The sequence below is a fragment of the Elgaria multicarinata genome, chromosome 19 (assembly GCF_023053635.1).
Source record: "Elgaria multicarinata webbii isolate HBS135686 ecotype San Diego chromosome 19, rElgMul1.1.pri, whole genome shotgun sequence".
Taxonomy (NCBI): domain Eukaryota; kingdom Metazoa; phylum Chordata; class Lepidosauria; order Squamata; family Anguidae; genus Elgaria; species Elgaria multicarinata.
In genome coordinates this window covers 13,148,907-13,172,802 of record NC_086189.1, presented here as the reverse complement: position 1 = coordinate 13,172,802, position 23,896 = coordinate 13,148,907, and the positions used below count along the sequence as shown (strand labels likewise).

The 23,896-nt window shown below is 45.9% G+C and overlaps 1 protein-coding gene across 2 annotated transcripts in view; it reads left to right on the top strand.

The window, feature by feature from the left end:
* Positions 1-10,430: 10,430 nt before the first annotated feature.
* KCNT1 (potassium sodium-activated channel subfamily T member 1) overlaps positions 10,431-23,896 on the top strand; it is an 83,687-nt gene continuing 70,221 nt past the window's right edge. For both annotated transcript variants that reach the window (XM_063144792.1, XM_063144793.1), the window contains exon 1: positions 10,431-10,678. In XM_063144792.1, the coding sequence (XP_063000862.1) occupies positions 10,527-10,678 (152 nt within the window). In that variant the 5' untranslated portion in view covers positions 10,431-10,526. The remainder of the gene's footprint in view (positions 10,679-23,896) is intronic.

Sequence of the window (23,896 nt, the reverse complement as noted above, 5' to 3'; positions counted from 1 at the left end):
AAAAATGCACATTTTTCTAAAGTATGCATTTTACGAATGAGCATCATAAGCCCAGGAATGTGGAAGCTTTGCCCACAAAATGTGCTCACATCCATGTTCAGGGGTACCAATGTGGCAAAGGTCCGGTCTTAAACAAAACGTAAGAAAATTCCCCACACATCTCCAGGCAAGGGAGGACCCTCTTTGCACTTCACGGATGATTTTCACCTGGCAGGCAAATACTTTTTCTTTTTATTGAGACAAGCCTCTGGCCTCAGAAGTGACAGCTTATGGCGGTTGGAAGTTTGCTGAAATTGTTTTCACTGGTTGTCGCTTTTGTTGGTTTCGCTGATGTGCCTTGTTGTGACATTTTTCATTGTTTGCTTGTAATTGACTTGTAGCCACATTGAACAACATTTGGCAGAAAGGAGGAATTTGTCTCCGTGTTTTTTACCTTGCTTTGTCTCCGTGTTTTTTACCTCCAATGCTCTTACGGTCATTTGCTCTTCCACCCCCTTGTCTTTCTCCCTCCAGTTCATTGGTTGCTCCTTCCCCCCTTTAACAAGACAGATCCTGTCAGATGAGTACTTCAACCAGACTGCCTTTCTGCCCGGCAAAGGTGGAATGACCCTTTAGTCTGGCTCTTTGAGGGCATCGAGGGAGTACAATCCTGTCTCTGCAGAGATTCAGGCATTGTACGATTAAAAAAACAACACTTTCAAGCCTGGGATGCAAAGTTTGGGTTTTTTATTGAGGCTTGGAGCCAGCTGTTGGGAGAGATCGCTTTTCCCTGCCAGGACCTGTTGCAATCCATTTAAGCTCCCATCACAGCACATGCCCCCAACAAAGGAAAACACACTTAGGGAAAATAATCCAGACTTTAGGTGTTCTAGGAAAAGACGGAAAAGCCTGGGGAAGAGGTGGGGTGTCAGCAGGACAGGCGCGGCGTCATGTGAGCACCGTGCTGCAAATCTGCACCCCAGGCATGGCGAGAGTGCACTAAATTGCTGGTGTGATGGAGCTCTGAGTCTGTAACAAAATGTTTCAGAATGGGATATCCCAAGGGAGGCTGGTGGGTCTAATTCTTGTGGGGCAGAGCTTTTATTCTGGGTTTCAGTTACAGCCAGCCTGATGTCTAAAGGAGCTATCCAGGGTACTGAATTGACAGTGTCCAGGACCTTGGACAGCTTCTTTAGACTTCTGGCTGGTTTTAACTAAAACCCAGAATGGAATATTTGTCCCACGATATCGGATCCACCAGCCTCCCTTGGTGTATTCCTGGTTCAGGCTTTGAGCCAGACAAGCCCTTCCCCCCCCCCAAGGTAGCCCATTCCATCCCTCATGGTTTTCTGTCACCCCACCTGCTGCCCGACCCCTTTGTGACAGTCAGTCGACATTCCCTGGGTGCTGAGATGCTCAGTCATCATTGGGCTGTTTATGGTTTCCCCGTATTAGGATGTGTTTTCTTCCTTGTAAAGACGTGTCGGTACTTCTGCAAACCTTGGGGTTTCCCCAAGCTTGCTGCTGCCATGGGGTGGTGCCATTTTGGCTACATTCACAGCCTGAGCTTTGGAAATAGAAGCACTCGTAGTGCAGCTGGAGGAAATGAAAACCTGCCAGCCCGAATGTGTTTTGAGATTCATCTTTTTTAGCAGGATGATTCATAATGACATGCTTCAAAGGTTGTGTAGGCCCAAAGCATCCATCCACAGACGAGGTGGCCTCACTATATCTGGGCATGAATTGCATCCTTCTAACCGGCGTCTCCTAGTGACAGGCAAGTTGCCTTAGCATCAGGCTTTGCTAGAGCATTAAATGACTCAGAGGCACTACAGAACTGGCTATACCCAGAGGAGGATGCCCGTTGCATCTCTGCATGATTGGCTTTGCCTCCTTCTAGATGCAACAAAAAGGTGATAACCTTAACCTAACACAATATAAATGAAAGCAAAGAAGTTAAGGAAACAGGTTTTAAAAATGCAATTTTATAAACTAAAACATAATGTTAAAAGTAACACACACAGAGCGTTTCACATGTACAATAACACAACAAAACAATCAAACTGCTAGACAGAAAATGCTCAGTAGACTTAATCAATTTGACCAGACACATTTCGACTCTTGGGCCATAGCTGGACCGAAGGTTTATCCCTGGGGCCAAACCTGTTCGTCTAGGTGACACACAGGGGATCCAGTGCTCAGGCAGGGGCAAACCCTGGATGATCCCAGGATAAACCTTAGGTCTAACTGTGGCCTTGGTCTTCCTCAATGGCCAGTGTGCTAAGCTGATTAGTACCGTGGGATAATTTTTCTTGGGACTGACTTAAAAGTTCCAAACAAAAGAAAGACAGCAAACACACACACACACACACAATCTGTCTATCTCCTTGGGGTGTGCCTGTAGATCTTCTTTGCATGGTAGGGATGCAGGAGGCATTGTGATGCGCTCCTGTACCTATACCACTGAAAATTTAGATGAAAACTAGCCCCTTGGACCATGGACCATGCCACCTGTTGATGGGGATTTCATAATGGGGGTACAGAAGGGATGCCATTTCTCTCGCCAGAAAGAGCAGGTGGAAAGGTGGGTGCCTTTTGTGCCTTGTCGTGGGAAGAAACTCCTGGAGAAGACACCTGCTGTGATGCGCCAGCTGTCCACGCCAGATCCACTCTCAATTGTGTGATCTAATTGGCACGTTGAAGAGAGGAGAGGCATGGCGCCCTTCAGTTAGATGGGCAGAGTGTCTTCTCTGCCAAGGGACCATGTGGGCAGGACATTGTCTGCCTCTCCTGTTCTGCTGAGAGAAATGGTCTTAGGTGGAGAATCATCAGTTCCTACACCGTGAGTTTAACTCAGCACAGTCAGTCATGGCCGGCTTTGTCGGTGTCTACAAGCTAAAACTAATAGCATAGTTTCCCGTGAAATTGAATTCACAATGCATTGGGTCTGATCATTGAGTGTGACATTTATATATACCTTGTGCTGCATCACTGGAAATGGTGTTTTTGTCGGAAGCTGGATTCTAGACTGTGTTTGTGGATCTGCTTCCAGGCTGAATTGGACATTAGTGAGTGCACTATCTATCTTTCTATCCATCGGTGTTCATGGCTGCTAGGATGAGAAATCTCCAGAGCCAAAGGTGTGGGAGCTGAGTAGATGACACCATGAGAATATTAGTCCTGCCCCTCTCTCTGTGTTAATTATTATTATCAAGAGCTAGAATTGGCATGGTTGCAGCTAGTTGATCCTGGAAGAGGATGGTGGGGAAAAAAAGAGAGAAGCAAATTCTCAGGATGCTGAACTTTTTATTTGTAGGTTGAAGAGCCTGACGCGTTTCAGCCTATATCTTTTCAAGGCCTTCTTCAAGGGCTTGTAGGAAGGTGTCTGCAAAAACCTTGTTGTCAACAGAAAGATGAGATTTCCCAGGATGTCAATTTCTGGAGTCAGTGCCTTTTTCTGAATACATGCGTGCATGATATGATTAGAGAATTGTACCCTCACACTCAATGGTCAGTGTCCATCAGCTTCTGTTCCCGTTGTGTAAAATAGTGCTAACGATGACGCCTCTGCTGTTGTGAAGATAGAGGAGAGATGGGTTATAAAATGCTCTGTAGAAGAATTGTAAGTGAGGACAGATGCAAGATTCGAAAGCTTTGATGGTTCTGTTAGGGAAATTCCCCTAACCTGATGGGGGACGGAACGACTTCACAACTGGTCCAGACACAGAGACTCTTTATTTTACTACATGCTTAGGAGAAAGGTCCACTTTGTACAAATCGATGACAAAAACTCTCCATCCATTGTCCACATCAGCATACTTTTATACTCATCAAAGTTGCTCCGATGAAGTCATACTTTTCCCTCCTCCCTCTCGTGACTGATCACAAGTCCCATACATGTTCCATAAACAGAAACCCATTCTTATGTAAACATTGCCATATTTTGGTAGCCTATGACCAGTACAAAATGTTGCATTCTGTTCTTTGATAAGCAACTCAAGGAGAAATGAGAAGTCCAGAGTATGCTCTGACCCTTCAGAAATGCCTAGTCAGAGGGCTTTAGATGGTAAATAGATGACATGATGCACGTCTAAGTCATAGAATCATAGAATAGTAGATTTGGAAGGGGCCTATAAGGCCATCGAGTCCAACCCCCTGCTCAATGCAGGAATCCACCTGAAAGCATCCCTGACAGATGGTTGTCCAGCTGCCTCTTGAATGCTTCTAGTGTGGGAGAGCCCGCAACCTCCCTAGGTCACTGGTTCTATTGTCGTACTGCTCTAACAGTCAGGACGTTTTTCCTGATGTCCAGCCGGAATCTGGCTTCCTGTAACTTGAGCCTGTTATTCCATGTCCTGCACTCTGGGATGATTGAGAAGAGCTCCGGGCCCTCCTCTGTGTGACAACCTTTTAAGTATTTGAAGAGTCTATGTTACCCAGCCTGGTTCCTAAACACAAGCAGAGTGTTTAAGGAAAAAGTAGCACATGACCATGGCAGATAAGGAGCCAAGAGATCAGGACAGCCTTGAGGCTTCCCGTGTCTCTTTGTTTTTAGAGGCATGAAGGTAAGGGCTAGAGGAAAAGTGTCAGGAGTGTGTTTGAGCAATTTATTCACATCAAATTGAGGGGCTTCAACAGGGGCATTTTCAGATATCATTATTGGGAGAAATATTTCAGCAATATGAACAAAGAAAAAAATCCCTTTTATTTCCCAACTGCAGATAACAATTAGAAAGAAGCAATTACTGAGGCCTGATAGAGGAAATCAATTCCATCCACATGTATTCGTCTTGGATTTTGACTGAGTGATGTAATCTTTCTGGAGGCCTCAGGCTCACAGAATTGCATAAAAATACGCAGTGCCTTGGAAGGCGAATGTTAACTGGGAAAGGGCTTGTTTACAGGCAATTTGCTGCTGAAATGGAAATAGGGGGAAAAACAAATCTCAACAGCTCAGATCACACTGAGAAGCGTTCAATCACTTAGAAGCAGGCAGCTTCTGTTTTGGGCAGAGCCTGAGGAAAATGCTTCTAGGATGAACTTGTACAAAGAGTTAGCCTGGGATTTCACATGTGGGCTCCTAGAGGTTCATCAGAGGAGCGCTCTATTGCTCACTACTGTCCTCTTATGGATGTGTGTGCAAATAATAATAATAATAATTTATTTCTTACCCACCTCTCCGTTTAGATGATGGTGTCCGCCTCCCGCGGACCACCTGCTCTTTCTGCTTGTTTTTCCATAGCAAAATAGACCCCTTTTAATCTTTTTTACAATGGAATGTACCGCGATCGCCTACGGTGTGTAGGAAAAGTGGAAGGATTAGCTGTGGTGCTTGGTTGGGGCTGGAGAGAAACTGTTGCCATTAATATTTCGTTATAGCAAACCAGCATCTAAATGAAAGGGACAGAAGACTGAGTTTCATGACTGTGCTATAGCTGTGGGTGTTCAGCTCCCCACCGTTTCATTTTTTTTTTAAAAAAAATCCTTTTTTATTGATTTTCAATATTAAAACAATCTTACAACCAGTTTGAAGACAACTTCATGGGTAGGGTGACCTTATGGAAAGGAGGACAGGGCTCCTGTATCTTAAACAGTTGTATTGAAAAGGGAATTTCAGCAGGTGTCATTTGTATATATGGAGAACCTGATGAAATTTCCTCTTCATCATAACAGTTAAAGCTGCAGGTGCCCTGCCCTCTTTTAAATCTTTAAAATCCAAGAAGGTTTAAAATCTTCTTTAAAATCCAAGAAGATTGAGGGGAGACATGAGAGCACTCTTCAAATACTTGAAAGGGTGTCACACAGAGGAGGGCCAGGATCTCTTCTCGATCCTCCCACAGTGCAGGACACGGAATAACGGGCTCAAGTTAAAAGAAACCAGATTCCGGCTGGACATCAGGAAAAACTTCCTGACTGTTAGAGCAGTACGACAATGGAATCAGTTACCTAGGGAGGTTGTGGGCTCTCCCACACTAGAGGCCTTCAAGAGGCCGCTGGACAACCATCTGTCAGGGATGCTTTAGGGTGAATTCCTGTATTGAGCAGGGGGTTGGACTCGATGGCCTTGTAGGCCCCTTCCAGCTCTATGATTCTATGATTCTATGACAGTATAGCTCCTGCAGCTTTAACTGTTGTGATGAAGAGGAAATTTCACCAGGTTCTCTATATAAGCAAATGACACCTGCTGAAATTCCCTTTTCTATGCAACTGTTAAAGTTACAGGAACCCTGTCCTCCTTTTCATAGGGTCACCCTATTCATGGGTAAATATACCAAACCATACATGACATGATACATCTCGTTATGATGTTCTTCAGCTTCAGCGAGAAAGATACAGAAATATACTACTACTACTACTACTACTACTACTACTACTACTACTACTAATATGTTTGAGCTCATACGGGTAAGTTCAATTTGCTACCAATATACTTCTTTGTTTTTCATTGAAACCACAAATTTTGAACGGCAGCTGGGACTTGTATTGTCGCATCATCTTGATTTGTGTAGCCGCCGTTTCATTTTGGCTTGAGCCCCAGTTTTTTTTCACAAGTACCAAGAAACAACTCCTTTTTTCATCAATATGTTGACGCTTGTTGTACATGTATCACCATTGGTGGCTTTTTATTCGCCTAGTTTTCTTCTTCTTCTTCCTCCTCTTCTTCCTTTCCCCCCAGTGCCACATACCTTTGCCCTCTCTGCCATTGACTCTGGTCATGGTGACCAGCATGGGCTCTGGCCCATACCACATAATTTGAAGATACATCAAAGACAGCACTGCGCTAGAGGCAGTCATTAGGCTAATTGCTGAAATGATGGTTATACTGAGAGCGCTTTGTTTGTCTAATTTTTGGAAAGACTTTAACATCAGTGTTTGCAGAGTTTCCTTGGCAGTGTGCCATTAATATCTCCTTATAGCAAACCAGCTTTCCATGACCACCCTTCAGATGTGTAATTCGATCACATTTTTTGATAAGGTAACCTCCCTTGTGGACTGCGGGAATGCTGTGGATGTCATATATCTTGACTTCAGCAAAGCTTTTGACAAAGTACCACATGACATTCTGATTAACAAAATAGCTAAAAGTGGGCTAGATGGAAGAACTATTAGGTGGATTCACAATTGGCTACAGAATCGGACTCAAAGAGTACCTATCAATGAAACCTTCTCAAACTGGGGAGAGGCAATGAGAGGGGTGCCGCAGGGCTCAGTCCTGGGCCCAGTGGTCGTCAACATTTTTATTAATGATTTGGGCAAGGAGGTGCAGGGAACACTTATCAAATTTGCAGATGACACAAAATTGGGTGGAATAGCTAATACCGTGGAGGACAGAAACAAACTTCAAAGTGATCTTGATAGGCTGGAGTGCTGGGCTGAAAACAACAGAATGAAATTTAATAGGCATAAATGCCAAGTTCTACATTTAGGAAATAGAAACCAAAGGAACAGTTACAAGATGGGGGATACTTAGCTCAGCAATACTACAAACGAGAAGGATCTTGGAATTGTTGTAGATCACAAGCTGAATATGAGCCAACAGTGTGATATGGCATCAAGAAAGGCAAATGCTATTTGGGGCTGCATTAATAGAAGTATAGCTTCCAAATCACGTGACGTACTGGTTCCTCTCTATTCAGCCCTGGTTAGGCCTCATCTAGAGTATTGCGTCCAGTTCTGGGCTCCACAATTCAAGAAGGATGCAGACAAGCTGGAGCGTGTTCAGAAGAGGGCAACCTGGATGATCAGGGGTCTGGAAACAAAGCCCTATGAAGAGAGACTGAAAGAACTGGGCATGTGTAGCCTGGAGAAGAGATGATTGAGGGGAGACATGATAGCACTCTTAAAAGGGTGTCACACAGAGGAGGGCCAGGATCTCTTCTCGATCCTCCCAGAGTGCAGGACACGAAATAACGGGCTGAAGTTAAAGGAAGCCAGATTCCGGCTGGACATCAGGAAAAACTTCCTAACTGTTAGAGCAGTACGACAATGGAACCAGTTACCTAGGGAGGTCATGAGCTCTCCCACCCTAGAGGCCTTCAAGAAGCAGCTGGATAACCATCTGTCAGGGATGCTTTAGTGTGGATTCCTGCATTGAGCAGGGGGTTGGACTTGATGGCCTTGTAGGTCCCTTCCAATTTTCCATTAGATTTGGTTTCCAGAACCCCCAGTGTCTTGGACAGTCTTCCCTGGACACACTTCTTAAAATCTCGTGGTCAGAACTGGACCCAATCCATCAAATGCAGCCTGACCAACACAGAATAGAGTGGAACCAATGGGAATGGCCACCAGCACATTTTAGAGAAACGTTCAGAGAACGTTCTTCATGGTGAAAGCTGCTGGCAAGTAGCACAGACTGGCTCAGGAGGTGGTGAGCTCTCCTTTGCTGGAGATATTTAACCAGAGGATGGATAGTCATCTGTGAGGGATGCTGTGGTTGCATCAGAAAACATGTCTTGAACAGGAGCTTGGATTAGATGATGCTGAAGTCCTTTCAAACTGTTTGATTCTATAACTAGAAGTGAGGCTCCTGAGTGCGTTCGGCGGTGACTTCCTTGTGCAACGAGTAGGATACAGGGCTATAGTAAAATTACAAGGCTAAGGGCAGAACTTGGGGGGTAATGCCAATAATATATTCTATCTGGCGAACAATGTCCTTTTACTATGTTAAATTGAAATATACATCTAACAGACTGGTAACTCTTTGTGTAACGGAGCAGAGAAATTTCCCCTTTAAAAACCACTGGCTGAGTCGTTGCGGATCCGGTTTGAAGAACCTTGGGCTTGACTCTAAAGCGGTAGTGGTAACTGCTACTCAACACAGCCGCAAAATTATTAAAGGAATATTATGCTAAGCTGGACATGGACGCAATTAGAATATCGAAATGCGCTTCTAGCTTCCCTTGCTTAAAATTCGCTCATCGGGAAGAGAAATATCTCTCAGCAATTACGTCCCCCTCTCCTGTAAAGCCGTTATTGATTTGCGTTTCCAGACAATGAAAACACATTTTAGAGATGGGAGATCTAAGAACATCCCCAGAGAGCAACGCTTATGCATCTGTGGAAGTCAGGAGGTGGAGGACACGATCCATTACAGACTATACTATAATGGGTGGGGCAGGGAGCATGATTTCTGGACTCCAAGGTTGGAGCCCTGGTTCCAACTTCGAATCCCCACAAACCAATCAATCCTACATACCCCCCCCCCCCCCCGACGCTGCCTCGGACACATGGGATTGCTCTTTAAGTTGATTAATTGCTAGTTGGGGCAGACAAGTTAGACACACTTGTTTATGTTATGCTTGTGGTTCAGGCATGCTTCTGTCATAGGAAATGAAAAAGTAAATGCACGGTATAGAGAATGTGGACAGGGAGACATTTTTCTCCCTCTCTCAAAATACTAGAATCTGGGGTCATCCCATGAAACTGATTGCTGGGAGATCCAGGACAAATAAAAGGAAGTCCTTCTTCACACAGCACATAGTTAAATTATGGAACTCACTCCCACAAGATGTAGTGATGGCCACCAATCTGGATGGCTTCAAAAGGGGGGTGGATAAATTCCTGGAGGCGAAGGCTATCAATGGCTACTAGCCCTGATGGTTGTGTGCTATCTCCAGTATTCGAGGCAAGAAGCCTGTGTGCCCCAGTTGCTGGGGAACATGGGTGGGAGGGTGCTGTTGCACCATGTCCTGCTTTGCTGGTCCCTGGCCGATGGCTGGTTGGCCACTGTGTGAACAGAGTGCTGGACTAGATGGACCCTTGGTCTGATCCAGCATTGCACTTCTTATGTTCTTAAATATGATAGATTGCCTTTCTCTCTGATGACGGGTGGTAGCTTTTGTTTGTTCAATTGCTCCCTACAAGGCCAATCCCTATAAAGGTGGCTTTTAAAGTTGAAGAGGGTATGCAGGCATTAGTCTACTGCTGTGTGCTGATGGCATCTTCTCAGACATGTAGCGTTAAATCGTAGAGACGGATGCAAAAGGTTGATCTGAGAAGGGCAAATCTGCCCCCCCAAGCCAGAAATATTAAATTCCCCCTATATTAAATCTCCCCATATATTAGGAGGCAGAGCCCAGGGACTGACAGATGAGATGAAGATGTGTGTGGAGTAGCAGTGAATGCAAATGCTATTGAGAATCAGATAATACGGATGCACGCTGCTCATTCCAATAAGACTTTTCTGGAGGAAGAATAGTATCATCCATTCTATGGATTGGTCAAGGCCTGGAATACATACTATGCTTTTAGCTCTGGGAAGCAATTTCTCATCTTGTCACAGTTCTGCTGCATGACAGGAGCACCGCCCCAACCTTCCTTCCTTGCTACCACAATAAATCTACGAGAGCCAGGTGGTTCCACTGCGCAGCCGTGCTTGGGGGTGTGTATGTGAGAGAGTGAGTCTGGAAAAGAGAAGATGGTACATGCCTCCTGCTCTGAGCCCAGCTGCATTGAGAGCAATGGATTGCCATGAATGACAGAAGGCAGCAGAGTTCTGGTTGGGAGGGAAAGTGAAGGCTGCCCCCTACTCCCAAAACCTCTCCAGGATGGCCAGAGCAAAGCTGAAGAAGTCGCCGTCCGACAGCAATGCCCACCAGAAAACCATCCCACCCCTGGCAACGATAGAGGATGTCCCAGGGGTCAGCCCCCTGTTGCCCGCCCGAAGGATGGGATCCTTAGGGAGCGAAACTGGACACAGGTACTGCAATGTTGCATGCCTTGGGATGGAGACGGACAGCCCCTGTGGTTGACATAACATAGCAGGAGCCAGAATTGGCCGATTGGATGGGAGAGATGGAGAATCGGATGAGAGAGACGGAGAATTGGATTACCTCTTTTGTAAACCCACACCCAAGCCCTTTAATCTCCCCTTTCTTTCTTCCTTTCTTGGCTTTGTAAATTAGAGTGGAAGCTTAAAAAGCTAACACTTCCTTTTGAAATTAAACAAAACAACCCAACGGATGCGTGCCAGTTACGGGGATATCCTGGGAGCCGTGACTTCAGCACTGTGAAGTTGCAGGGCATATATTAATCTGTGCAGTCAAAATAATATAAAAATAATAACGCTGAATCCCTTTCTCTCTGGCTCTCTCGGCTTGTGCTTATGCACCATCTTTGGAATCGGACGTGGGAGAGGCAGGAGCCCAGGGTTTGAACTAAATGGTGTACAATCTCTCTGTTTTCTGTCTCTTGTGCCTGCAAAACAAGAGAGGGGGAGAAAGAGTGTGAGTGAGAGAACAAAGCAAAACGCTGCAGCTGTCTCCTGGATGCACAAAACATGCCGAGACAAGAGAGGGAGGGGGGGAGAGAGACCTTTTCTTCGAAGACCGCCTGTGCTATTGCAATTTCCCTTGAAAATAACATTAATCGCCCTAGCAATGCGCATAGAGCCATGAGTTGTTTGCTACCTCCGTTCCGTTTCATCCTCTCTCGCCATCCTTTCTGTCCTGTCCATCCTTCCCCCCCCCACACACACACCTCCACCCCATCAACATATCCTGTCTTCTTTTTGTAAATCGGTTTCTCTTCCTCCCTTCTTGAAATATGTACTGCATATTTGCTCAATCGCAATGTTGGTGCTCCGGTTTGCCAAATGAAGGCGTCAGTGGTGAGTCTGAACAAAAAGATAGAGTAGTTGAACTGGGTTGGCATTTGCTTGGAGGGAGGGGCAGTATTAACCCCTATGGAGTGTGTGATTTGATATTCTAATAACTTAAAGGGTAGGGGGGTGGCATTGCTCACAGCTAAAAGCAACAACTATGGAAATGCCATCTGGTTACTTTTTTTGCTTCTCCAATTGATGGTTTCATACTGGTGGCTGATCTCAACAAGGGCAGTGATGGACAGGTGCCAGCAGCAGTAGCCTTGGGTTGGATATAGCCCATCTTCCCCCATGCAGAAACCATGCATCACTCTTGACTGAGCTGAAGAGCCAAGTGCTTGAGAAGGATGCTGCGAATTGTCCCTTTTAGCCTGTTTCTCACTGTCCCAAAGCCCTCAATCCTTCCCGTGATGAGTAACGGGCAGAGAAGGGGATACGGGGTTGAGTTGGGTTCATGGCGCCTTCAACATAGCTAAATTATGGAACTCACTACCATAAGATGTAGTGATGGCCACCAATCTGGATGGATTCAAAAGGGAGGTGGATAAATTCCTGGAGGCAAAGGCTATCCATGTCTATGAGTCCTGATGGTTGTGTGCTATCTCCAGTATTCGAGGCAATAAGCCTGGTGCTCACCAGTTGCTGGGGAACATGGGTGGGAGGGTGCTGTTGCACCGTGTCCTGCCTTGTTGGTCCCTGGATGACGGCTGGTTGGCCACTGTGTGAATAGAGTGTTGGACTAGATGGACCCTTGGTCTGATCCAGCATCAGGGCACTTCTGATGTTCTTATGTACTTATGATGAGGGAGAGAGGTGATGGCCACCAATCTGGATGGCTTCAAAAGGGGGTTGGATAAATTCCTGGAGGCGAAGGCTATCCATGGCTACTAGCCCTGATGGTTGTCTCCAGTATCTTCTCTAGTATTTGAGGCAGTAAGGCTGTGTGCACCAGTTGCTGGGGAACATGGGCGGGAGGGTGCTGTTGCACCATGTCCTGCTTGTTCATCCCTTGCCGATGGCTGGTTGGCCACTGTGTGAACAGAGTGCTGGACTAGATGGACCCTCAGTCTGATCCAGCAGGGCTCTTCTGATGTTCTTATAACTCCTTCCCAACCACTACCATATGTCTGGGGCAGGGGTGGGGGAGCACCTCCTGCCATTGACCCCAACTGTCTTGCCATGGTTCCCTGTCTTCTCCCCTTGGCTGTACATCCTGACATGACTTGAGATGACCAGTTCCAAGGCAGTTGTCATCTCTTCGGGCCCTGCCTAAAATGTTGGGCTGCTCGACACGTCCTTGATTGGGTTCCTTTGATCTGGCCGTTCCTTAATGGTTTGCTGGAGCTATACATGCTCTGGAAAGAGGGAGTTGCGTAACCCCACTCCTTGGCCAGGCTGCGCATAATGGCGTTTTTGCTCTCCTCCAGTGGCATGGCTCCCACAGGGGGAGCCATCTTTGTCTGCGGCAGCCAAAACAACCATAAGGTTTTATAAAGGCCAATGCATTTCTTACGGCAGGAGTGCTGAACTTCTGGCCCTGGGCCAAATCCTGTCCACCTGGGGTCCTGATCTGACTCTGAGGGTCTCCCCAGATGGCCCCTTCCCCTTCTGGTCTGACCATTTCCCCCACCTGCCAATCATTGGGTAGCTTTCTGGCTTTTGCACGGTTAGAGCTTGAACCTGAATTATGCTGTGGTATTTGGGCTCCACCTCATTTTCTTGGAATGTGCTCCCTAAGGGCACCACTGAAATTGAATCCAGCCCCTGGAGCTGAAAGAGGCTCAACATCCCTGCGTTAAGTCATCAGCCAGCCAGCTCCCGAACTGGTGCCCTCCAGATGTTTTGGGACTTTAACGGACTCCCATCAGCCCCGGACAGCCTGGCCAATGATCAGAGTTAGGGTCCAAAACTTCTGGAGCAGAACCAGGTTGGGAGAATGCTGGGCAGGCCTGCTGTTTGAAACCTCAATTCAGCCATGACACACATGCATGGTGTCGGTTGAGTGGTTCTCTCTCTTAGCCTGAGAGGATAAAATCAGTTGGGACAACCCAAGCAAGTGATCCTGAGCATTTTGGGAGGATGTATGGCATGGGTGTCAAGTTCTGTGTTATCTGTACCCAAACCCGTCAGGGTCTGCGTGCCGGAAGTGAGCAGGCCAGAGCCAGAAGTAGGCAGAGTTACATTCTGTATGCAGTGGGAGCATTCTCCTTCTCCAGCTAGTGCAAGGTTCCCCCCACCAGCTTTGCAGTTGTGGGGCACTGCAGGACAGAGTGAATCATATCAAAACCTGGAGCAGGGCAGGTGAGGAGGGGTGGCCACAGGTGTGAACTGAGAGCTGTGGAGGTCCGCATTAAGCTCACATGCTGGAGTTCCCCCATCCACAGGCAATGTTAAATGACATAGTGCATTTGTTGATTCTCCAATGGCTCCTGCAGTCTTACCTGGAAGATGTGCTCTCTGACGAATTCCACCCGCGTAGCATAGAATCCGTGCCAAGGTGCTGGGGAGAGCTAATTTCTGAATTTCACCTGCAGACCCATTTTTTTTTTAACCTGGAAGTTTTCTTGCTGGGATTAAGAGAATCCTTTTAAGTTCCTTCTGGAGGCCATGAAGTTGACGTGCTTTCGGTGGCTTGCATGTAAGTTGACAGGAAAAGGCAGAGGTTCAGTGGTAGCAGGCAGGTGTCCAGGTGGAAGGGCTGGTGAAATGTAGACTATAGCATCCGATCGCATGAGTGGTAGCAAGTACATGAGAGGGGGCAACTGGTATTCAGGTACATAGGAGTCCCTTAGTAACTTCACCCCACCATCAGCACCAGCCTCGAACCTGCTGCTGTAGTGGGCACAAGGAATAGGGAACAGCTGCCAGGCCCCCCATGAGACTCCTAATTCATGCCACCTAGCCTAGTGGGATTCTGATTATTGCTTTCAGACGTCAACTGAAGTCATGAGGACCAGCTGCAGGAGCTTAGGAGGTACAATTTAACCATGCTTGAACACTGTGTCCATCATCCAAGATTCTTCTCCAAGTCCCCCCACATCTAAAGTTAGGTGTGCCTTAGTTACCAAGAGGGTCTCCTCAGTGGTGGCACCCGACCTACAGAAAACCTTTTACCAGCAGAGGCCATGAAGTTGACACGCTTTCGGTGGCCAACTGTGTTGTCTCTTCAGTGCATGGCAAAGATTTAGGCAGACGGATGTTTGCCCAGGCCTTCCAGCACAGAATGTGAACTGGCTGGATATATTTTATCAGTCATGCTGAATTTTTTTTGCTGAACACATTCATTCCACATCCGTCTTTTACTGAAGGCCTGCTTAAAAATCATTTAAAATGAACGAATGAAATAAATTAAGTTCTATTTCTGGGTATCAGGAATCATTTCATTTGTGCACTTATTAACAGAGGAGTGTTTAGCCCCCAAGAGAGCTTGGAGTTATTTGTCCTCTGCTGGAGCATACAAGCAGGAGGGTTTTCTCCTTCTTCTCGGCTTCCCACCACCGGCATCTAGTTGGGAACAGAGTGCTGGACAAGACAGGTCAGGGACAGGAAACTCTTGGCCTAATTTAAAAGTCCTCTGCGTGCGACCAGTTCAGACCACTGGCAAGAGGTATCTGTCCCTCCCATGGCAGTCTCCTGCGTGGGCAGGAAGAGAAAGAGAGAAATGTGGGTGGCAGAAACAGAAAAGGGGTGACCCACGACAGAATGCGGTCCTCAACCAAAAGCAGGTTGCTCACCCTATCCTAGATCAGGCCTTCATTTCGATCCAGCATGGTTGATCTTATTTTATGTTAGCCCCCTATTATGGGGCATGGAGTTCGTAGTGGAGGGGGGTGGGTGTTGATAGAGACCACCAATAATAATAATAATAATAATAATAATTTATTTCTTACCTGCCTCTTCCTGTGGATCAAGGCAGGGAACAACATTAGCTACAAATACCATAAAATACATAAAACTGATGAGAACCATTTAAGAATGTTAGAAGTGCCATGCTGGATCAGACCAAGGGTCCATCTAGTCCAGCACTCTGTTCACACAGTGGCCAACCAGCCATCGGCCAGGGATGAACAAGCAGGACATGATGCAACAGCACCCTCCCGCCCATGTTCCCCAGCAACTGGTGCACACAGGCTTATTGCCTCGAATACTGGAGATAGCACACAACCATCAGGGCTAGTAGCCATGGATAGCCTTCACCTCCAGGAATTTATCCAACCCCCTTTTAAAGCCATCCAGATTGTTGGCCATCACTACCTACAATATTAAAGTAACAGTCAAACATCTTAAAATTCATCTGGGCAGGCCTGCCAGAAGTGAAGGACCAGCTCTTGCTGCAGCAGAAATGAATTGCTTCTGCATCGTTGGGCCGGAACCAAAGCCCAGAACTCCTGAGCTCTTGAGAGCTAGACATCATCCTCTTTAAAAGAACCTAAGAAGATATCTGCTCCATCAGAACAAAGCGGCATCTAGCCTAGCATCTTGTGGCCAAAACCACAGTGGCCAAACAAAATGGTTTTATTAATACGTTTCTTGCATCAAATATGATATGATTAATATATTCATAATGGTGTTTTATGCGTTGTAAGCCGCTTTGGGAAGACCATGGTATTGAAAGGCAGCTGGACGTAAGAAAACGTGGATATAATTTGATTTATATCCATGTTCTTGAAAGGTGGCTGATAAGTACATTGCATGAATTGATACAATAAAATGGACCAGATGCGTTCCAGGAAATCTACATGCAGGTCATGTAGGCTGTGGCCTTGTGTACTAATTCCCTCTCCACACACACCAGCACCTGGTATTGAGAGGTACATTAGCACTGAAGGTGGCGATTCTATGTCAATACCAGGGTTCAAGTCTTCTGCTCCTCCTCCTTCATGAATTTGTCTAATTCCTTTCTAAATACAGTGGTGGTGTAATAACGGAATAATGGGCTCAAGTTACAGGAAGCCAGATTCGGCTGGACAGCAGGAAAAACTTCCTGACTGTTAGAGCAGTACGACAATGGAATCAGTTACCTAGAGAGGTTGTGGGCTCTCCCACACTAGAGGCCTTCAAGAGGCAACTGGACAACCATCTGTTAGGGATGCTTTAAGGTGGATTCCTGCACTGAGCAAGGGGTTGGACTCGATGGCCTTAGAGGCCCCTTCCAGCTCAACTATTCTATGATTCTATGATCTGTTAAGTATGGAAAACTATGCTGCCTTTTGCTGGATTTGTTTACAGGTCTCCCTGTCCTCCAGCATTTACTCCTGGTGATCTTCAGGAATAGAGATGGATGATGATTCCCCAAGTTCAATCCACTATGTGCTCTTAAGGGGGGCTGCTAAGGTCCTCTGTTGCTTTGAACTCTTGATCTTCTGGGAGGTGGACTGGGGCCCTGTGTTCTCCATGGTTTGGTTTGGAAAATCCATAAGTCTATTTAGACCTATATAAGCCTCTTTAAGTCCTCTGGGTCTTTGCCTTGCTCCATCCCCTCCCCTGTGATTGATTCCTGCTCTGCCCTCTCCTGTATAACTTCCCCCTCCTGTTGATAAATGTTGTGGTACAAAGTAAGCGTCACATGCCTGCATCTCACAGGCGCCGTTCATCATTTTTCACCTGTTTCCACACCACCTTTGAACTTTGCAGTGCAAGATGTGGTGATGGCCACCAATTTGGATGGCTTTAAAAGGAAGGTGGATAAATTCCTGAAGGAGAAGGCTATCGATGGCTACTAGCCCTGATGGTTGTGTGCTACCTCCAGTATTCGAGGCAGTAAGCCTGTGTACACCAGTTGCTGGGGAACATGGGCGGGAGGGTGCTGTTGCACCATGTCCTGCTTGTTTATCCCTGGTTGACCACTGTGTGAACAGAGTGCTGGACTAGATGGACCCTTGGTCTGATCCAGCAGGGCACTTCTGATGTTCTTATGCTTTTCTCTGGCACCTCGCTTATGCCAGGCCTACTGCTTGCTCCTTTTTCTATCCATAGTCCAAGGGCTCAGTCCCATAGCCCAGCCCCAAGGAGAATCTACAGTCATGCACACACACACAGCTTTTCTATTATTTGTACTCAAAGAAGCTGATGCCCTTTTAGAAAACCCACCACAAAACACACAGGTATCCAAGACAAAGATCTTTTAGTTACATTTATGGGATGGCCTGACTGCCATCCTAGGCATCGTTACCTGGGATCAGCTCCCATGAAACTCAGCAATCCTTGCATCTGACTGTGTATGATCAAATAGAAAACAACAACAACGCATTGAACTTTAATAAAAGATCTTCAGGCAGTTGAAAGGCAGACTTCAGCTTTTCATTAGAAAGACAAACAGTCCTCAGAGAAGGGTTACCGTTTAAACTGGGACTGGGAACTGGGAACCCCAGCAAAGGAATGGAAAGCACGCTCTGGCCTCCCCTGTGCTGATACGTCACAAACAAGGGTAAAACTTGAAAGCCTAGTCATTATCTCATTCACTCGCCAGAGCAAGGAGAGTTGATCGATTCGCCTGGCGTTTCAGCACATGATGTTATTGCTCCTGCTCTGAAAAACTTCCTGGAGCTGCCTTCTTTGGGATTCCCCCTCCACTACTCTACTGCTGGCTTCACCCAGGCTTCCCTCTTATACCAAAGGGGGCAAGGAGAAGATTCAGAGTCGTAAAACCTAAGAGGTTGTTATCCCCGCATTCCCGGGCCTGATCAAGGAGGGTTTGTTGATGACCCTGTTGCTCTGGCCGATGACTTCATCACTCCTGCTCTGATAATAGGCCTTCTCTTCCATTTGCCCTCCTCTACTCCACTGCTTACCTCCACGGATCTGTATTCTTCTCTTGTAAGCTCCGGAAGGGCTGGGAAGGCATGACAAATATGTTATGCCCTCTAGGAAGTGTCCCAGGTGGAGGCGGGCAGAGGAAGGCACCGTTGGCAGGGCTCCCAAAACCAGCCTCATCTGCTGTCTAGGACTGCATCCCAAAGTAGTGGAGGTGACTCCCAGGCGGTCTAATCGCAGCTGTCCTTACAGAACCTCAGTTATAATAACGGCTCCCTGGGAAGCGCATTGATGCCCCTTGGGTCCTGATGTTGATTTGCAGGGCTGTGCTTGGTACGTGTGGGGACAGGAGGCACCATGGCACTCAGGGCTACTCCTTGGTTGGTTTCCTAGACTGTGCAGGTGGGCACCTGAGGCATATGGAAAACTAAAATGATGAAGGGGCAGGAACATCTCCCCTATGACGGAGGGTTACATCAACTGGGATTGTTTCTAATGTAAATATGTTATCATGAGTGCCTGAAATTTGGTGAACATTAACATGCAAATGTCAACAAAGCCAGACAGATTTTCTGAATGCTGGCATTCACTGGGGAATGCCATCAATTATTGGGCACATGCTCAGGAATATTTGGCGTCTCACCTGTACTCTCTCTGGGGTTTAAACACCTGCACAATGCATCTGTGTTTTAGACAGGTGCACAATGCATGTTCATATATCCATATGTGAGAAAATGTGTTGTATATTACTAATAGGCCATGGAAAGAGATCAATTTGTGGTTGAAACACATTTGGTGTTTGCTATATATCAGCATTTTTATTTTTAGAAATGGGTTAAACTGCTTGTGCTTAATTTTTGTGGTTATAGTCCTGATCTTTTTCTTGACTTGGTTGTTGGGTTCCAATTTGCTTTGTGCCGTCTGATCAAAAAACATCTTGAGACTTTGGCCTTAGCTATACCTAAGGTTTATCCCGGGGTCGTCCCTGCCTGCTCCCAGGATATCCTGTGTGTCATTTACATGAACAAGGATGACCCTGGGACGATCCCGGGATAAACCTTAGGTCTAGCTAAGGCCTTTGTCGCTTTATTCCACTGGATCAATTTGGGTGTTCTCTAGTCTCATTTTACCTTAGATAAATCGTATACTCATATATATGCATTTCACATGCATTCACTTATATGAATATACACTGACCAGATACAAGGATTAGTATACTGGATGCAAAATGGTGACGGGAAACAGCTCCATTTAGTCGCTCTGTTTGACTGATTTGTCTGTTCTTCATTTTATAGTGGTTTTATCTTTCTCCAGGCTACTCCTCAGTTTTATTTTACTTCTGTGTCTGTTCTATTTGTATTTTTTTTACTTATTTTATTTTTTTTCGACATTTTAATTGTGTTGACAGAAGATGGAGTGAGTGAGTGAGTTAACCTCTTTTTATAAGACTAATACAGGAAAATGTCTCATTCACACATGCATGGTACCAGGTAAACCTATAGATGTCACGTTGAAAGTGTGCACTCTGCCACTTTGTGAACTTTGCTGATCTTTCTATATATCTTGGAGGGGGGATGTGGCAGGCTTGCTGCAATCCTTTGTGCGAAAGAGCTATTTAGCTTTCCTTTAGCGCTCTCCAGAATCTCGCTCCATGCCAAGAAAGCCCTTTAGTCTCTCAGATGTAAATTCCACTTGAGGGTTGCGCCTGCTCTGTACTGCTGACCTGCAAGATTTCAAAGCTAATGTCTTTGCTGTTAGGAAATTGCTTTCACCCAGGCAAGAGCTTATGATAATGGCAAAGGCACGCATTTTCTAAGCATTTGGGCAGAAAATGAAACTGCAGGAAATTAGTTCCAGGGGATCCCGTCTGATCGACATGCAAATGAAACTTTTAGGTGTTCTCTAGAGGAAATCTACTCATGGAGGCCTCTCTAGAGGAAATGGATTGCGAGGAGGGCAGGGGGGGATGGATGTTGGATGGAATATTGTCTTGACCTGACCATAAGCGAGGCCACAATCCTATTCATACCCTGCTGAGTCCGATGGGCTGGACTTCCAGGTAAGTGTGTACAGGGTTGCCCTATTAGTCGGTCCATTCACAGGTAGCAGATAGGGAGAGAGAGGCGGCAGGCAAATACCACCTCAGAGCCTGTTCCAGCTGAACTGCCCCCTCTATCACCATCTACCTGGATCTTGGGGATCATCTACACCAAGCAGATATTCCACTATGAAAGTAGTATGAAAGCAGTATATACAAGCCAGCTGCCACACTACTGCTTTATAGCGGTATTGAAGTGCACTGCAGGATCTACGCTACTGCTTTATAGTGGTACTGAAGTGCACTGACAACTGTTGGGGCCCAGGAGACATCTACACCAAGCAGGATACAACACTATGAAAGTGGTATGAAAGCAGTATATGGCATGTGTCAATGAGTCCCAACAATTGTCAGTGCACTTCAATACCGCTATAAAGCAGTCGTGTGGCTCCTGCCTTTTATATACCGCTTTCATACCACTTTCATAGCGGAATATCTGCTTGGTGTAGATGAGCCCTTGGTCAGTTGTTTTTTAAAACGTTTATCATGATTTTGTTAATAATATTTGAAAGCAGTCTGAGAGGTCTGACATAAACAATTGCACAGGAGGAAGGAAAAAGGCTGTATTTTCAGGACCTTGGACAGCACCAAGCAGACCGTGAGTCTGGATCTTGACTGCGGCTGTTTATGCTCCCAGGCTCACCCCTTCCAGAACCTTAAAGGCAGAGGCCCTCCTGCCTGGAGCTTTCTGCCCCATCCCCTCTTTCATCTAGGGATTAGTCACCTCCAGCCTTGTGTGTTGCAGAGGAAACACCGGTGTAAAGGGCCCCAGGTCCTCGGGGATATCTGGGGCAAGTGGTGCTGTCTCTAGGTGTTCTAGTTGGGGGATCTCTGGTGTGATAGGTTCCTGGCTTGGTGTTGGAGCTTGTGTCTAGATCCAGAAGCTCTGCGGCTTTTGCTTCTTCCTTCCTGAGGAGTTCTTCTCCCTGCCCCCCAAGTCAGAGTCGTCCTGCTGTGTTTCCGCTCAAGATCAGCAGTCATTACAGCTCTAGAGTTATGGGATGGGAAGAAGGTACGAGGATATGAGTCTCTGCTAGGCGTTGAAGCTAAGGTTTCTACCGAGCCAAATTTCACAGTCAAGTTGAAGCAGCTGTGGGACTTAACTGGATTGCCCAGATATATTATGTCAAAGCTGCAGGGAGCTATCAGTGAGGATGGCCATTCTGTCTGCCTTGGATGGGGAGAGAAGCAGCTGCAACTTAAGCCTGCAAGCCACAGGCTTCTGAGTTGCAGCTTGCTGGCTCAGTTGGGCTGAATGGAATCAAACAGAGAAGTGAAACATGCTGCTAATATCATTGGATATGAACATAGTTCTCAGAGATAGTACCTCACTTTGCTTAATGGTAGGCCCAGCCCTTGCTAGAAGTATGAACATGTATAGAATCATAGAATCATAGAACAGTAGAGTTGGAAGGGCCATCGAGTCCAACCCTCTGCTCAATGCAGGAATCCACCTTAAAGCATACCTGACTGATGGCTGTCCAGCTGCCTCTTGAAGGCCTCTAGTGTGGGAGAGCCTACAACCTCCCTAGGTAACTGGTTCCATTGTCGTACTGCTCTAACAGCCAGGAAGCTTTTCCTGATGTCCAGCCGGAATCTGGCTTCCTGTCACTTGAGCCCATTAGTCCGTGCCCTGCACTCTGGGAGGATTGAGAAAAGATCCTGGCCCTCCTCTGTGTGGCAATGTTTCAAGTCTTTGAAGAGTGCTATCATGTCTCCCCTCAGTCTTCTCTTCTCCAGTCTAAACAGACCCAGTTGTTTCAGTCTCTCTTCATAGGGCTTTGTTTCCAGACCCTTCATCATCCTGGTTGCCCTCCTCTGAACACGCTCCAGCTTGTCTGCTTCTTTCTTGAATTGTGGAGCCCAGAACTGGATGCAATACTCAAGATGAGGCCTAACCAGGGCCGAATAGAGAGGAGCCAGTACCTCACATGATTTGGAAGCTATAGTTGCCATTGTTAGCCTTGTTGGCTGATAAACATGGATTGACCTGTATGCATTTTATCAAATGTTTTTCTTAATTTTATTATGTCACTGTTATGATTTGGGGCTGATGTGGAAATGACTGAAAATTCAGCCTTTTGTCCTCAGCCAGATAAGTATACAGAGGAGTAACAATTTAGAAGATGATAAGATGGGATGGTGTAAACTGGGTGTAGAAACTCAGAGCTTACAACAGTTTTTCTTCTTCATCAGTTCTGTTTGCATACTCAAAAGTACTCCAGAAAGACATCCCGTATGCCATTAAACGTGTGCAAGGGATTGTCACATCTCGTGGAAGTCAAATAAATTGCACTAAGAATGTCAGTGGTGCCGGCCTATAAATAGCCACTTTCCTGGTCTCCTGTGGCATCTTAGAATACCTTTCTGGCATCCAGGCAAAGTACAACAAACGTAGTCAGGACATGGATGTGCTATAAAATGACGAAGGCTGCAATTAGGATGTCCTTTCAATGCAAATCCTAGGAATGTTTATTTGGAAGTCCCACACAGGGTTCAATGGGGCTTATTTCAAAGTGAACAGGCAGAGGGCTGGTCCATAATGTGTGGGCAACCGAGCTAGTGAAATTTGTGCTCTGAATTTCAGCTTTTTAGTTTGCTTTGGCAAAGCTGCAGGGCTGACGGGGGAGGCGCTTGGAAGTATTTCTGTGTCAGAAATCATACAATAAGGAGAAGCCTGGATTTGAAGCTGCCTGTTTTCAGAATTTCAGCATTTTGGGGAACTGTAATGTTCCCAGGGAACATTGATTATTGGGAAGATTTAAAAACAAATAAATAAATAAGGGAAGTTTATTTATTTATTTTAACCACCACTTTCAATTCTGAAATCCATTTGCACAAAGTTTGCATTCTTAATAGGAGATTGTTTTCTTAAAAGCATAAAATATAAAAGGTTCTTAGGAATTTGAGTTTCTTACTATCAGACCTCTGGTAACTCTTTCCAGTTGAAACCTTTTGGTTTGGGCTTTTAACTCTGATACAGCTGTGAACTTCCAGTAATGATAGCTTCTGGGAGCAAAATGCACCTCATCTATTCACCCATCTGTTTTCAAAACAGGTTTCCCCAAGCTCGTGACCCTCAAGACCCGGTATTGATATAATGGTTTGATAAAACAATCCATCCACAAAGCAATTTATCATTATACATAATGTCTGGGCACACCGTCCATTTTATTTTTTTCTGCCCATTTCCAGGAAAGAGGCTGCAAGGTTGTTCTGGTAATTTAAACATTAATAGTAGTAGGAGTGAATCACAATCATCAGTCTTTTAGCACTTTTCATGAGTGTTCAAAACATTTTCTTAATAATTGTTGCAACAGCACTGTAGGAGTTACATGCAGAGATATGTGCTGTCGTGTTTCTCAGAAAACTCCTGCTTTTGATGGGAGGCAAATGACGAGGCTTGCTAAATAATCTACAAAGCTTTTATTAAGCAATAAACAACGTCTCTTCTACCTGAAGAG